The sequence below is a fragment of the Zingiber officinale genome, chromosome 6A (assembly GCF_018446385.1).
Source record: "Zingiber officinale cultivar Zhangliang chromosome 6A, Zo_v1.1, whole genome shotgun sequence".
Lineage (NCBI taxonomy): Eukaryota > Viridiplantae > Streptophyta > Magnoliopsida > Zingiberales > Zingiberaceae > Zingiber > Zingiber officinale.
Window position 1 is genome coordinate 108,255,403 of NC_055997.1, and position 17,910 is coordinate 108,273,312.

Here is a 17,910-nt window from a genome sequence, read left to right on the forward strand (position 1 = left end):
ACTAGCTCTAAACTCAAAAGCAAAGACATTCAAGTGGGACAAGATCCACATTATACCTTATTTTGAGTTAGTTTTGGCTAATCGCCTAAAACTTGTATACATTAGGTAGACAACGTGTACCAATTGGACAATATCCATATTATACCTTATCTTGATTTAGCTTTGACTAATTGCCCAAGACTTAGTATAACTTAGGTAGACAACATTTACCAATTACATCCTATGTAACTCTTGTATCTTTAGGTGAACAAGACTATTTGTTCGTTTGCCTATCTTATGAAATCTACATTATAACTCATCTTGAGTTAGTTTTGGCTAATCGCCCAAGACTAGTATAATTTGAATTTCATCATATGGGATATGCCTCTAAGTTCTTAACTTAGTTAAGTCACACCCAAAGTCCAATTGTCGGACATCACAATTGTCCTGTCGCACTCTACCAAGATAAAACGAGTCACTTTGTTTTGACAAACCTGACTACAAATGATCGAGGTAGTAGTGAGCACCAAACTTTGGTAGACATATGAAAAGGACCTAATTACGATAGCTACACATGCATCACATACATTCATGGCATATCATGGCATACATCAACATATATGCTAATTTAAACGTGATATGGTTATGACTCCATCACTACGATCTTCTCAAGTCAATGAGAAGATCGAAAGGTCAACCTAGGTCCAAGCATCTTCTCCAAGTACTTCCTTGGTCGTCGTGTGTTGTTGTCCTTCTCCCTTTTTTCACCGTCGTCTAGTAGACTAATTTTTCTCTAATTTGTACATTACAAAATCTAAAGAAACTCGAGTTACATTCGAGTGTAGTATAAATTACAACAAGAATAAAAGGATGAAGGCACGACACACAGGGCGTATTATGAATTATAACATACACACATCCAATCACATTGAGGTTAAAGGTCATAACCATGCACCATGCCATATAACATTCACAATATTTTATGACATAAAATTTACTATGATTTTAACAACTAATTATGAGTCACAACACCACGGCGGTCCCGCTACCATACCCGAGACCCTACTACCCACATAACCTTTGGCCAAAATCTTGTTGTTCACAACAGTTTTGGCTAAAACATAGTTTGGCCGAAACCTTGTTTGGCCCAAACCTTGTTGTTCACAACATCTTTGGCCGAAACTTAGTTTGGCTGAAACTCTCTTTGGCCAAACCTTATTTGGCCGAGACCCATAATCATGTAGATCATAGTAGACATCTCATGTAAGTTCTATATCACATATAAAATTCTAACAACTTAGTATATGCCTTCGCAAATGGCTCTGATATCACTGTAGGGATCTAGCATGCTAAACACACTTAAGTGCGGCGGAAAATTAACTAGATCCTCTCCATAAGATCCATGCGAAGGAGAAAAATAATCATATACTAAGTTTTATATGAGAGGTATACCTTTGTTGCATGCTCTTCGCAATACCGACAGCAACTTTTTCTTTGGATGCAGATCTCAGCGCGATCAAGCGTCCGTGCCTTTACGGTATTCATACGAACACATCCTTCGTTCGTCACACGAACGAAGCCTTCGGAGAAGAACCACCTTCATGGTGCTAGCATTCATAGAGGTTCGACCAAGAGTAAATTCGTCCAAGGAGAAAGAAGGAGGAAGAAGAGAGAAGATCAAGAGTCACCCTTTCATCTCTTTTTCATCTAAATCTCATCTTATAAAAAATTCATTCCAAAAAACTTATATATATTCATCCCAAGAATACCAAGAGTCTTTTGTCTCTTTGTATTCCTCTTAATGGATTTGATTATTATATTGGATTAACCATTAATCTAATAACCCAATAAGTCTAACACATTGAGTCTAACCCATTAATCCAATGTGTCTAATTCAGATTGGACTCAATTCAATGAGTGGGTTCATTTGAGTCTAACTCAATGAGTAACCCTAAAAGTTTAATCATCTCATAATTGACTCTTAGGTCTAATTACTAACAATTATAAAATTCTAAAAGGTATTTCTTTAGATTAATCCTTCAACTCAAAAGTTTCTTAATTTATTATCACTAAATAAGTCATTAAGTAAATTATTTAGTTTGATTCCTACTATTTCAATTCGTCATGTTCTACAGAATCAGATAAAGATGTAATTGTTTGAAGCATAAGAGGCAAGTCAGAATTGAGAAGGCCAGCCTTCAAAAGGAGAACTTGAAGAGCATGTTGTGGTGGTACTCCTCGCCGGCCGGCACCACCTGCGACGGGAAGTTGGGGTGGTTGACGGCGTCAGGGAACCCCTGCGTCTCCAGGCACAGCGCTGCGTGCTTCTCGTACACTGCCCCGCCCTTCCCCCTCACCCCCGCCAAGAAGTTCCCCGTGTAGAACTGAACCCCCGGCTGATCGGCCCACACCTCCATCCTCCGGCCCGTCTCCCCCTCGCCCACCACCGCCACCCTCCTCCAGCCCTTGTCATCCGTCCCATCTACCACGTAGTTGATGTCGTATCCTCCGGGAACACGGTCGATCCGGGAACCCACCGTCTCCGGCTCCAAGAAGTCGTACGGCGTGCCACGCACAGGCGTTAGGCGGCCGGTGGGAATGAGATAGGCATCCACGGGGGTGATCCGGGAGGCGAAGATTTGGACGGTGTGGGAGAGGATGGTGCCGCGGTTGTGGCCGCGTAGGTTCCAGTACGAGTGCTGCGCCAAGTTCACCGGAGTGGCCTCCGTTAGAGACTTGCCATGCATCGTCACGCTGAGGTGGTAGTCGCCGGAGATGCTGTACGTCACATAAACGTCGAGGTCGCCCGGAAACCCTGCAATATTGTTATTGCTACTATTAATAATACTACTTATAATTATTTTCTAAAAACACAAAAAAAAAAACTTATAATATATATATATATATATATATATATATATATATATATATATATATATATATATTGCTAAACCAGTCTTATAAGATTTTTTTTTTCTTTCTAAATCATAATATTAATAAACAATTTTCTAGCAAACATAACTTTCTGAAATGTTAAATTTAGTAGTAGATTTACCTTGTTCTATGTTAAAACTATGGTAGTATAATGTGATGGAGGGGAAGTCTCCCCCTACTATCTCCTTCACTGTCCATATAACATGACTGAATCCTCTGTGTCCACCTGAACATTAAATAAATAAAATTTATCTTTTCCACAGACAATATTAACTATAAAAACAATAAAAATATTTTTTTTTAAAAAAGTTGTATACCATGAAGTGTGTTATTTCCACTGTTTCTAAATAATCTGTACACTGTTCCATTAAGAACAAACCGGCCACCAGCAATCCTGTTTGCAACTCTTCCAACTAAAGCTCCAAAATAAGCTGAATTATTCTGAAGAACAAAAAACAGAAGAAAAGAAGAAGAGATTTTAACCATTTGAATTCAAAAGAAGTGCATTTATGAATTCCTTCCTTCATTCATCAAGGAATTCTTAATTGTTTCCAATGATCAAGGAACCATGTAATTCGGCTGTAAAATACATTAAAAAATATGTTCGAAATAGCAGGTTCACATGGCACTCACATGGAAGATTCAGATCACAGATTTCTATACAATATTATAATGTTATATCATTGACTAGATATGCTTCAGCTAAGCATGATAATGATTTTCAACTTACAGCTTGAATCAATCCTATGTTTTTTTTTTCTAAAGGAAATCAATCAATTTTCCTGTAGGTTTTAAAAAAACAAAGATAATCTTTTGTTTTCTATGCAGAACAAAAAAAACTATGATCAAGAACAGATTCAACTGAAGCAAGGATGAAATCTTTGTTCTTACTATATATGGACCAAGTCCATCGAAGCCAAGAACAACATCAGCCAGATTTCCTGCAAAAAGGGGGAAAAAGGGGGAACTAATAATGAATCTGAAAAAACTTAGACTGACTCATAAAGATCAAATGGAAAAACGAATCAGATTGCCTGTACCTTTGGAATCAGGGAGGATGACGGAGGTGATGGTGGCGCCCCAGTTGGTGACCTTCACCGAAAAGTTCCCCTTCTTGAGCTCATAGATGCCGACCCTCTTCCTTGGGGTTGCATTGCAGGTAGAGCTCAGGAGAGCCATGAGGAGGAGGAAGAAGACAAGGGAAAGCTTGGCCATGGGTGGAACAGTGGAACGAAGACGGAGATGACGATGGATTAGAGATGGAAGAGGAGGTTCGGAGTGAGTGAGAGGAAATGAGCCTCATAATTTAGTGGTAGAAAGGGTGAGTGTGGAATTTTGAACTTTTGTGGAATTAAAACAAAAAGCCAAAAGTCCGGAGACAAAACAATTGATGTTTAAAAGCTCAATGTAGAAATCTGTAAGAAAAAGTTTGGAATTACGTGAAATTAAATTTTATATATTTGTCTAATTCCTCAAATATTAATTTCATATATTATATTACGAATAATAATTTTTAAAATATAAATTAAAGATTTTAATTTATAAAGTGAGTATTTTTTTAATTATAAACAATAACTTTAAATAGATTGAATATTTTTTATAAAATGATTGATTTGTGTTTAAAAGTATTGTTTTGAGTATAGTATTTTTTAAATTGATATTTGAGAGTATGAATATAATTAAAGAGAATTAGATAAATAATATAATTTCATGTCATTCAAAATTTTTAAGTTCATCAATCAACTTCGGCTAAAATTGATTAATGAATTTAAAGAATTCGAAATGATATGAATCAGATTTTATATGTTCATCTAGTTTTACTATTCTATAATTTCCTTCAAATATTAATTTAACATACTATATTGAGATTTGAGAGCATTGATTTTTTAAAAAATAAATTAATCAATTTTTTAAAAAAATAATCAATTATTATTTTGATAAATAATATTCTGATGGATAAAATGGGTAGATACACCTTATTTGATCATTTTAAAACTGGAATACTTAGATTTAAATATTTAAAATTTTAGATACATGGTTCTCAATAATTTATCAAAAAAAACTTTATAGATATTCTAAATTAGTGTAAGTTTACCTCTTAATCACCGTCAATATTATAAGATATGGTTATGTAGCTTTTGGCCTCTTAGTTTGGATGGGTAAGTTGAAGGATAATCGATGATTAAGTGGATTAGAGAGTACATTTACACAATTATTGATGTTGCGGTTTGTAAAATAGACAACTTACAGGGGGCTAGATGTGATGTTTTTAACCTTGCCAAGAGAAAATGACTATTTAAACCCTCTATTTTGGCATTATTCGGAAATTTTTGTCTTTTTTGATGTGTTTATTTTTATAACCGTTTATGCATGGCTAGTCCAATTGTAGTTTATTCTTTTTGATCCTTCTGTCTTTGCACACAGCATCGGGTGCAAATAAGAATGTTTGAAATTCGTTGTTTTTATTTTATACAAAAAAAAAAAAAAAATAGATCCGACACGATTCCGGACCCAACTCGATCCGATAAACGCAAACCCGTTAACGAGTCTCTACTGCGTGCGGCTACAAGATTAGATCTGAATTGCCGCTGCGGTGGCGCAGATCGGGGAGTGGCAGCGAGATCGCCGGCGATGCAGTTCTTCAGCGGCTCCTCGGTGGTTGACGTCAGCCTGTCCCCGACGGCGCCTCCCGGGACGGCCACTGGCCACGCCGGGAACAACGCCAACGTGCTCTACATCTTCAACCGCAACGGCGTCTGCCTTCTCTACCGCGAGTGGCACCGCCTCCTCCGCACCCTCGATGCCAGCCAGGACCAGAAGCTCATGTTCGGACTCCTCTTCTCCCTCCGATCCTTCACTGCCAAGATGGATCCGGTCAGGTGCGCGTTTGACTCGACCCTTTTCATCCCTTGAGCTCGATAGGAGCATTGAATCCCTTTGGTTCGGCAGCGCGGATAAGGGCAATCTCGGGGTGCCACTTCTTCCGGGCCAAGGTTGTTCCTTTTACAGTTTTCGGACCAATACGTATAAACTGAGCTTCATGGAAAGCCCGTCCGGGATAAAGGTTAGTTAGATGTTTCTTTCTCATTTTCCCTTCTCTATAATCTTTAAATCTTTTGGACCTTATGCATGCCTTTGTGCCCTTACTGTACCTAGACATTATAAAGTATATCATGGTAAACTTACATAATTTTAATTTGGTTTTCAGTAGGCAGATTATTTGATTAACTGAACATATCTCTACTTAGGTAGAGTTCGAGCTATTATGGGTAAGAATCTTGTAATGTTTGTAATAACATTTAGTAGAAACGACTATTATTTAGGATTGAATTATTAGGAAGTATGTCGGGTATTAAAAAAGAATATACGATTTCTTGCAAGGGAAGATTTTCAAATGTAGAATTGTTGAGTAGCTTAAGGCACTCTTGATACAGAGTTTTTTTATCATCATGTGATGTGCTTTAGGCTAATCTGTATTTCTTTGGTGTCAGAAATGAAATTTAACAATACCAACTAGATGGGTTCATAAAGGCTTATTGTTTGTCAACAATACCAACTAGATGTCACCTGGGTAACTTTATGAAAATAATTAATGTCATAAACAGTCTTAGCCTTTATATTTCAAGCAAGATTTTCTTACCCCTGAAATGCAGAGCTGGTTTCTGTAAGCTGGCAGTTTATTCTTCCCTAGATGATATGCTCACTTGTTTTTACAAGGATAAGGTGCAACGAGTATAAGTCAGTCTAAACACTACATTTTGGAATTGTGTTTTATCCTTCAGATTTTGATTTCACAATCTCAGCTCTTAGGTTAATATTAAAAGAAGTTTAAAGAATGTTTTGTTAGTACACCTTTAAACTACGATAGACATTATGGTTGCTCTTCCAAATTCTAGCTCTACTTTTTAGTTTAATCCTTAGGGTTTGCTTTTGGTTAATAGTCAACCCCACTCAATGGGATACAAGCTTGGTTGTTGTTGTTTTTTGTTTATATTTTATTGAACATTATGCAATATTTTGCATGTGAGTGATAGCAAGACACTATTAGACAACCCCACATACAAGTGAAGGCGACACAAATAATCCAATCACTCATTAGTAGTCAATGTCAGTCGTGTGAGTGATGAGTAGGAATACTATAGACCAAGAGGGGCACACCTTCGTGCGGCAGGTAGGGAGTTCCAAGGAGCTAAACGGATGATATTTTCATCCTTAACCAATCTGCTGCCTAGAACTACTGCAGTGCATCACTAAAATTTTGCATGCGAGTGACAGCAACACTGAATCAGACAGCCAACGGCCTCATACAGGCAAGGACTAGAGAAATGATCCAGCTACACGTAATTTTCTGTTTGGTTAAGCCTAACAAGATATAAGTTTACTTGTATATTAAGTTCTAACAGCATGCTGCATTGTACATTCTAAATTCTTTTAATTCACATTTATAATGATGTTTGAGAATAAGAAAAGAAACAAAAAGATGACTTTTTTCCTCTGACATTAGAACTTGTTAATTTGCAAACAAACTTGTGATTATGTAGCACCCTGATTTGGCTTCACCTGAAGATTTATGGTTAATGAAAGTGATATATAGTCTTAGTTTTGTGAACCAATCATAACTTTGTCTTAAGCATTTTGATCCAAAGCATGGTCCTATCAAGTTAATATATTAATTGTTTCATTTGGGTTGACGATTATAATTGGTACAGGTGTTAACCTAATGTTAGGCATAGTGAGGGATTTGGAAAGAGTTGTCTGTGTGATAGTGGACCCAACACTGGGCTTGATCAGGGGTGATCCTAGGCTATCTGTTGGACTTTCATCATTATGAAAATGTCCAGCCTTAAGTTGAAGGCGGTTTTGGCCTTCTAGTTTAGTCTCACATATGTGAGAGTTGTGGGCTAATGAAAGGGATTCATGCTGGACCAATTGTTGGTAGCAACAAATTAATATATTGATTCTCTCATTTAGATTTTTTGTTGCAGTATAAGTTGCTAGTTCATTTGTTTGTGCCCTTTTGTATTGCCTAGAAAGGTATTATATATGCATTAGTCAATTTGGACGTTTCAAGATCTAATTGTTCTAATCTGGTACTGAGAAGGCATGCTTTTTAAGATCTTCGGCTAAGAGGGCACATTGATAGTTATTGGAATGTCAAGTTTGACCAAATTTAAGCTTTGCTGGATCCAAATAGTGTCTACTAGTGATTTATTATTGTGTTTAGACTCATGCATTTTACTAATGTGGCAAAAGGTGACTCGCTCACCCCAAGCACCCCTCATCGCCGGCCCTATAGCGAGATGAAGAGAGTAAATCACGGTGACAAAATGGCCTCTCTAGGTGGGAGGGATTTTATTCCCTAAGGAATTGCTCCCCCGGGGATTCACTCTCATGTGGCTATCTACAACCCAAGTACCAACTCGGTTATGCCCCGTGGGGGCACATGCATTTTGCTAATGCCCTTATGCATGGAAGTGTTTAAATATGTTGCAGAAATCATTGGCATAGCCATCATTCAATTTATCTATATTTTGTGTTACCATACCGTATACCAACATGTAGGTTTCTTCTTTTAAACTTGAAAGTAGCACACATAAATCAGTCACAAGAGTGTAACTGGAACTTACAGGTCTGTGTATCCAGGAAACCTTATAATTCTTAAATATTTGATAGTTTGCCTTCGAAAGGAAATTGGTCTAGATCCAGTCTCTGTGATCAGCTTTGTTTATCCACAGGATATAGGTCCCTGAACAAAGAAAGTGTATAGATCAAATTATGAAATGTTGGCATCTCATGGGAACTTTTTTTGCCACTCATTTTTAGTATTTTTGAATTTAAAATCAGAAGACAGTATACATCTTTAACTGGTCTCCTACTTTAAAACTTTACAGGGAATGCCAATTTTGATATGTTTTCTGAAAGCATCCAGGATATAAAATACCCATTTTGACTTGAGAACTTTTATTAGATCATAAATGTATATTTAACTCTTTGAAATAACTCCGCCCATGATGACCAGTCATGGCCGGTCCCAAGCCCGGATAAAGGAGGAGGGTTGCGTTAGGTTGCCAGCCAGCGTCAAACTATGGCAAAATTTCATGAATGAATCCATTAAACTATTGTGCTAATGCTAGGTTGTTCCCCGGAAGGAACGCGTTGCAGGGTCCGACTGTAACGTCTCGGCAAGGACCGCTACATCTCCAGAACTCGGGTGTAGTGATAAATATGCAAGAGTTCGCGTTACAGGGTCCGACTGTAACGTCTCAGCAAGGACCGCTACATCTCCATGAGAACTTGGGTGTAGTGTTAAATAGGCAAGAGTTCTCACACCATAGGTTAGATAAGAACAAATATGATAGGAAAACTAATAATCTAAGATTTGGAACATGGAATATAGGAACTCTCACTGGTAAATCAATGGAGGTAGTAGATATGATGATTAGGAGAAAAATTAATATTTTATGTGTACAAGAGACAAAATGGACAGGTGAGAAGGCAAAGATGATAGAGAACTCGGGTTTTAAGTTATGGTACACGGGAAAGAGTAAAACAAGAAATGGAGTGAGTATTATTGTAGATAGTTTGTTAAAGGATGAAGTTGTAGGAGTAGTTAGAAAAGGGGATAGAATTATAACCCTTAAGATAATAGTGGCGAAAGAAACTATGAACATAATTAGCGTATATGTACCACAAGTAGGATTAGATGAAGCTACTAAATTAAGGTTTTGGGAGGACTTAGATGAAATATTACAAAATATTCCACCAAATGAAAGGATTTTAATAGGAGGTGATCTAAATTGACATGTCGGAGTAAAAAATGAGGAATATGAGAGAGTACATGGGAGTTATGGGTTTGGAATATGAGAGATTTTGCGATAGCATATGACCTTATATTAGCTAATACGTTTTTTAAGAAAAGAGAAGAACATTTAGTCACATTCAAAAGCGGGAATAATAGATCGCAAATTGACTTTCTTATGGTTAGGAAAAAGGATAGAAAGATTTGTAAAGATTGCAAAGTCATCCCTGGAGAAAGCTTAACTACCCAACATAGGGTAGTAGTGTTGGATATACGCCTCAAACATAGTATCAATAGAAAGAAAATATATACAATTCCTAGAATTAAGTGGTGGAAGTTAAAGGATGGGAAACAAAATATATTTAAGGAGAAGGTAGAAGTACAAGCATTAGGTGAAATATACGATGACTCTAATACAACATGGGATAAGATGGTATCAAAATTGAAAATAGTAGCTAAGAGTGTACTCGGTGAGTCAAAGAGACATGCACCACTAAGTAAAGAATCTTGGTGGTGGAATGAGAAAGTACAAGAGAAAGTGAAGGAAAAACGAATAGCTTATAAGGAATTATATATTTGTAAGAATGAGGAAAATTTAAAAAAATATACAATAGCCAAGAAAGAAGCTAAGAAAGTAGTGAGTGAAGCAAAAAATGAAACTTTTGAACGGTTATATCAAAAATTGGATACAAAAGAAAGGAAAAGAGACATTTATAGAATAGCTAAAATGGATACAAAAGAAAGAGACATTTATACAAGAGATCTTAGCCAAATAAAATGTATTAAAGATGAATGTAATAGGGTATTAGTAAATGATGGAGAAATAAAAGAGCGGTGGAAGAGGTATTTTCATCAACTTTTTAATGAAGATTTAGGTGACCAACTTAACTTAGGTAATTTAATTAGGTCAAATGAGCATAAAAATTTTAATTTTTATCGTAGAATTCAAACTTCAGAAGTAAAACAAACTTTAAATGAGATGCACAATGGAAAAGCCGTTGGACCAGATGATATTCCGATAGAGGCATGGAAGTGCTTAGGGAAACAAGGTATTGAATGGCTTACAAAATTATTTAACATGATATTGAAAACAAAAAGAATGTCTGATCAATGGAGGATAAGTACTCTAATTCCCTTATATAAGAATAAGGGAGACGTACAAAATTGTGCAAACTATAGGGGTATTAAACTAATGAGTCATACTATGAAACTTTGAGAAAAAATAATAGAAAAAAGATTAAGGAAGGAGACACAGAGAAAATCAATTTGGGTTCATGCCTGGAAGGTCGACAATAAAAGCTATACATCTTCTTAGACAATTAATTGAAAAATATCGAGAGAAAAACAAGATCTACACATGGTATTTTAGAAAAGGCGTATGATAGAGTCCCAAGAGAAATTATAGAAAAGAGAGGTGTTAGCGTAACATATATTGAACTAATTAAGGATATGTATTGTTGGAATAAAGAGCTTCATATGGCAAACATTTCAATAAAGATAGGGTTACATCAAGGATCAGCTCTAAGTCCCTATCTTTTACATTAATTATGGATTAACTCACTGCACACATTCAAGACACAGTACCGTGGTGCATGTTGTTTGCAGATGATATTATTTTGGTAGATGAGACACGTAAAGGAGTAAATGCTAAGCTAAAATCTTGGAGGGAAACACTAGAAGGGAAAAGTTTTAAGCTTAGTAGATTAAAGACAGAATATATGGAATTTAAGTTTAGCAATATTAGAAGTAATGAAATAATTGTTAAGATAGGAGAGGACGAGTTGCTCGGAACCAAAAGATTTAAATATTTAGGATCATTTTTATAAAATGATGGAGGGATTGAGAGAGATGTCTTACATAGAATACAAGCGGGATGGGTGAAATGGAGGGAGCGTCGAGTGTTTTATGTGACCGTAAAGTACCTCTTAAACTTAAAGGTAAGTTCTATAAAACAGTTAGACCTGCTATGTTATATGGAGCTGAATGTTGGGCTATGACTCAGAATATGAGAGTTGCAGAGATGAGGATGTTAAGGTGGATGTGTGGACATACGAGGATGGACAAAATAAGAAATGAGAGCATTAGAGAGAAAGTAGGAGTTGCATCTATTGAGGAAAAACTCAGAGAGACACGTTTAAGATGGTACGGACATGTACTTAGACGACCAATAAATGCTCCAGTTAGGCGATGTGAAACTATGATAAACATGCATATAAAACGAGGAAGAGGAAGACCAAAAAAGACTTGGTTAGCAACAATAAAACAAGATAAAATTTATTTAAATATAGATGATGATATAATAGGAGATAGAGCTCAATGGCGTAAAAGGATTCATACAGCCGACCCCACTTAGTGGGAAAAGGCTTGGTTGTTGTTGTTGTTGTTGTTGTTGAAATAACTTCAAAATAGTATTGAAATTTAAATTACTATTGTGGCTGTTATCTTGATGCAGCTTATTCTAATTACACACCCAAAGACTGGTGATCATAGAGAATCTCTGAAGCATATTTACAACCTTTACGTGGAGTATGTTGTAAAGAATCCTCTATACGTCACTGGGACTCCAATCAAGTACGCCTCAGCTCACGTTTGCAATGTCTACTTTTTATATCTGTTGTATGTTCATGTATACCAACATCAGTGTACTTTATGAAGTCCATAGTTGTCATCATGCAATTAATGGCTCAATTATTAACATCATAATTAAGATTTCAGTTTTCTATTTGACTATGCAAAATTCACAAACTTTTAATTGCTCTGATTTTTTTTTTGGGGGGGATTTCTTGTAAGAGATGTTAACTACTAGGCAAGAACATGCTCACAAATTTTGCCAGATAGTGTTTCCATGTTACATCTACAAAAATGAATATACCACACATACAAGTTCTCACGTCTTCCTGCCTTTTCAGCTTTGTTAGTCTTTGTTACTACAAATTCAAATAAGTGATATTGAAATTTTGGAAGGATGATTCCCATCTGTATAATTCTCAATTAGAACTTTTTATTATTCATGACATTTGTGGGATAAAAGAATGCATAGAGTAGCATATTCTGGTTATTGGTTTTGATTTCCCATAAGAGATGTTAACTCCTAGGCAAGAACATACTAAAATTTTGCTGGATAGTGTTTCCACATGTTATATCTACAAAAATGAATAGACAACACATACAAGTTCTTACATCCTCCTGCCAGTGCAGCTTTTTTAGTCTTTATACTTGAGCTCAAGATTACAACAAATTCAAATAAGTTGACATTGAAATTTTGGAAGGATGATTCCCATCTGTGTAATTCTCAATTATAACTTTTTATTATTCATGACATTTGTGGGATAAAAGAATGCCTAGATTTGCATGTGCGGGTTATTATTGGTTTCTTTTGTACAATGTCTATGCTTTGGTTACTGTAAGGTCAGTAATTTCAATAACTTTTTTTATTTTCAAATTGTTGACAAAACTGACTCTTTCCATAACTATGGCTATGAGATATATGAGATAGGAAATTAGGTGCTAACAAATATATTTACCAACTAAGCTAGCTCTGATACCTTCTATATCCCCATGTTTTGTTGATTATTGTTATGAGTCTACACCTTTGGCGGCTTCAGTCAAGATTTCATGATCTCATGTAGTCAACACTAGCTCCGCTTTTTAAAATTTTACAAACACAAACAGACATCGATGAGCCTTTCTGCAATTAGCTAGCACATGAACTTTTTCACATCTGTTTGAAGAAGCAGCAAACATTCTTATCATAGGAGTTTAATGCACGAGTTGACTGACACAACGACCCTCTAGTAGTCCTATACAGGACTATATTGTCACATGCCTTCTGCCTATTGTGGAGGTCCTTTGGAGAACATGCACATTCTCAGTAGTCTTATCCAAGACTGTCGACTCGTGCAATGATCTCACACCAATTGCCTACTGTTTTACTAGCATGCTACTGGAAATCTTTGGCATCTTGAATGATGCCCAATCTAAGTTCGCATTCTTCTATTTATAGGCCATCAGCTAGACATAATTGCAAACATACAAACACTGGCCCAGCAACATTTTTTGTTGTTTTCAGGTCAAACTGCATTGACCTCCTCAAAAATGCCAACTTTCTCATGTTCTACCAATCTCACCAAAACAGCAATATCAATCCACTCCCTTTCTACTTGCTTAACAACAGTACAACACAGATGAATCAATCCATAGGAATTGTTGCTATAGGCAACGATCAATGCTATCAGACCTACAATTAATTGTTTGTTTAAACTATTCCAAATCGTGTTTCATACATATATCAACCTGTTGATTTCCCTCTGTAAAATACTAAATACTAGAGTTTCTCAAGGCTAATTGCTTGTCTCTACTTGTAGGTCTGAACTCTTCACTACCAACCTCGACCAGTATGTGAAAACATTGATCTAGCTTGCTGAGGCAATTTGAAGCATAGATTGGATTCAGATTTGTGGAAATGACACAGTCAAGCTTTTTCACGTTAATTAATATTGCATAATACAAATTTCTACTTGTTCTTCTTGTAAGTGGCATGGGATTAGATGATTTAGACATCAGACTCAGATTATGTGATCATCTTTTTTGCTTCTAAATTACTAGTTTTTGCATTTGCAGAGTTGGTGGAATACAATATCTCAAACGTAGATGTAACTGTGACATTTTGCCTTGTTCCAAGCATATTTTAGGTTTTGATAATTCATTTTTTCAAAAGTGAAATGAATCACTTTCATTTCATCTGGTAGGTCATCAAGCCCTAATTAATACATCTTTTAGCGTAGACTTGTAATTGAAGTGGTTGCATCCGATTTAATTTTGTTGAACACACTGCATAGCTGTATTTCTTATACACACAGTACAAGTGCACCGAGTACAAGCTCTCTATTATACCAACAAAGTAATGGAAGGGTGCTATAAACTAGTACTTGTTCAACAAACAAAGGAGTTCAATCATAGCTAGGGATGAATGAATTCGACGAGAACAAGTCGGGGTATGGCAAATATGGATCTTCCTCTAGAGAAGGCAAGTGCTGCGGCACATGAGAGGAGTGCAGATATGCCCCAGAAGTAATGGTTGTGGTCTCTGATTTCAACTCCTGATCATAAGCTGCAATATTGTCATTATGGTACCACTAAAGAGTGCTGCGGATGAAGTGTAGCATCAGGTAGAACTCATCTTTGTGACAAGCTCATTGATTTTAACCTCAGCAAGGTTTATTGCATGTTCTTCTATTTGAGCTGCAGACTTCTTAACAGCTGCTACCACATCCTGTAAATCAGAGGTTGTCTCGTTTTTTGTTCCATGGTAGGGAAGGGAAGGTTGGTAGCTCACTCCTATGTGCAGAAATTGAAGCAAAAGTTGTGCCACCATGCTTTTCAGCAACAATTAAGATAAAATATTTAAATATTTTTGTAAAACAAATAACACTTCATTATAAAAATACATCATTATGAACCTAAATTATTCTGAGCATTTTTATTTAATAAATATTTTAAATATTACTTATTTAAATTAATAAGTAATATAAATTTATAATATTTAAAATTTACATAATAAATTCAATTAAATTAAGTAATATTAATTTATAATATTTATAAAAAAAATAAATATAAATTTCATATTATAATATATTATATTAAAGAAAGTAGTTTTATAAATTTAAAACTAGAAAACAAAGAAAATAAAAAGAAAATCAGCACTTGCATCATTGAGGGCTGCTTTTCGCACCCCTGCGCTCGGCCCCACCATCTATTTTAATCTTCCTCCATTTATATTCTTTTCACTATTATTTACAATCACTTTATGAGTTTTCACTAATCCATACACACCTTCTATTTTAGTTTTTGTTTTTTGAATCCGTTTTTTAAATTTTTATCAATTTTATTTTTTAATAATTTTTTATTATATATTTATAATCTCTTGTCTATTTTTAGTTATAAATTTTAGGAATTATCAACACTCAAAGCTCGAAGGATGGATAATTTAAGGGAAGGAGAGGTTCAGACATGTGTCAAATGTTGGAATGGATAATTTAAAAGGAGAGAGGTGTTTTAACATGTGTCAAAATTTGGAGGATAGATAATTTACAGAAAGTAAAAAGTTTTGACATATATCAAGAGTTGGAAGTGGGATAATTTAAAAGGATGAAAATTTTTTAATATGTATCAAGGATTGGAAGTAGAGTAATTTAAAGGATGAAAGATTTTGACATGTATCAAGGAAATTGAAGATGCGTTATTTAAAGGGAGAGGGTGTTTTGAAAAAATTAAAAAATTTATAAATAAATAATAAATAAAATTGATTAAAAAATAAAATTAAATAACATTTTTAAAAAATAATAATTAAAATTAATTAAAAATAAAATTAAATAAAATAAAAAAATATATAAGTATTGATAAAAATAATAAACTAAATTAATTAAAAAATTAAATTAAATAAAAAAAATAAAAAACAAAATTAATTAAAAAATAAAATAAATAAAAATTAAATTAAATTAAAAAATATATAAATATTGATAAAAAATAATAAATAAAATTATTAAAAAAAATAAAATTAATTAAAATTGAAAAAAAAAGATAGAACTATCATTTGATAGGAAGAGAGAGGGGAGAGGGGTGCGATGTCACATCAGGAGGGGGAAAAGTAATTTACTGCATCATTTTAGTGCCAGTTTGAGGATAGGGTAGGATTACCGTGAAAGTTCTTTCCAACAAGATAACGATGTATTCTTAGGACGCGTTTGTTTCAGGATTATCCTTAATAACCTTGGTTATTCATCTAACATTATCAACGAAAACCTTATTTGATTTAGGTAATCGAAGATTCCCGAATAATGTTTCATGTCCGACACGTCAGCAAAAGGGACATGCAATCCGAAATCAGAAAACCTCGAAAAATTGAATTTTTTCTTGATTCCGGAATTAACGAAATTTTTTTATCCAAAATACCCTTGAATAAGAGAAAAATATAAATAAAAAAATAAATAAAATAAATTTTTTTATAAAAATAAATAAAATAAATTTTTTTTATAAAAATAAAAAAATATAAAAAATATTTTTAAAAAATTAAAATTAATAAAAAAATGTGAAAAAATTAAAAAACATAAAAAAATAAAAAAAAAAGTAAAAAATTAAAATAATAAAAAACATAAAAATATATAAAAATATTTAAAAACATAAAATAAAAATAAAAATAAAATTAAAAAAATTAAAAAAATAAAAATAGAAAAAATAAAAAAACATAAAAAATTAAAAAATTAAAAAAATTAAAAAAGTAAAAAAATAAAAATAAAAATAAAAAAACACATAAAAAACGTGAAAAATAAAAAATAAAAATGTAAAATTTAAAATAAATAATAATAATAATAATAATATATACAGTTGGTTTTGTAACTAACAGTACTATAATAAAATATTAAACTAAATTATTTATTAAAACCTTCAAACAAATAATTTTTTACTGCATTACCTAAATTGAACCAAACAACATTTAGTAATATTTTATTCTCTATAACTTTAGTTATGCGATTACCAAGTAATCAAATAACCAAAATTATATATGATAACTTGAACCAAACGCACCCTTAGTCTTTAATTTTATAATTATGTAAAATATAATTTTATAAGATATTATTCTTAAATAAAATTATATATATATATATATAAAAGAATTATTATATTCAACGCAACAAAATTTCACAACAATTATACAACAATTATGGCGTCCACATGGCCATCTCACTACCTCGATTTGATCCGCATTAGATTATTCACTACAATTAATAATTTGGCAAGATAACATAATTTAATGATTTCTATATAAGTTAGTAATTATATATTAACTAAATATATTTTGCATTATAAATAAATTCTTTATTATTAGCTACGAAATATAATAAATGAGATAGCTCATAATTTGTGTAAATTAAATATTATGGGAAATAATATAATATAGGATTAAATTAAATTAAATTATATGTTTATTTATAATTTTGGTGTAAATTAACTAATTAAGCTTGTTTCCATCTCACCAGATTGAAGCATCCAAATGCAACTCCCTGCAGGACATAAAATGTAGGTTTTTTATTTTCGAATGAAATTTCAAAGAAAAGAAATTTACCTGATGATAACAGGACACCGCACGAAACGAGGCGTAAATCAACGGCGGCTCATTCCAAACGAGACCCATAGCCGGA

The 17,910-nt window shown here is 33.8% G+C and overlaps 2 protein-coding genes across 2 annotated transcripts; one reads left to right on the plus strand and one right to left on the minus strand.

Moving 5' to 3' along the window:
• Positions 1-2,017: 2,017 nt before the first annotated feature.
• Positions 2,018-4,204, minus strand: LOC121994291 (galactose mutarotase-like). Its single transcript, XM_042548380.1, has 5 exons — positions 3,954-4,204; positions 3,805-3,854; positions 3,231-3,354; positions 3,035-3,139; positions 2,018-2,794 (listed from the first exon to the last, which is right to left on the minus strand). The coding sequence occupies exons 1-5, from the start codon at positions 4,126-4,128 to the stop codon at positions 2,178-2,180; spliced, it is 1,071 nt and encodes a 356-aa protein (XP_042404314.1). The 5' UTR covers positions 4,129-4,204; the 3' UTR covers positions 2,018-2,177.
• Positions 4,205-5,460: 1,256 nt separating this feature from the next.
• Positions 5,461-14,333, plus strand: LOC121997341 (trafficking protein particle complex subunit 1-like). Its single transcript, XM_042551693.1, has 4 exons — positions 5,461-5,792; positions 5,863-5,977; positions 12,165-12,283; positions 14,077-14,333. The coding sequence occupies exons 1-4, from the start codon at positions 5,545-5,547 to the stop codon at positions 14,126-14,128; spliced, it is 534 nt and encodes a 177-aa protein (XP_042407627.1). The 5' UTR covers positions 5,461-5,544; the 3' UTR covers positions 14,129-14,333.
• Positions 14,334-17,910: the final 3,577 nt, after the last annotated feature.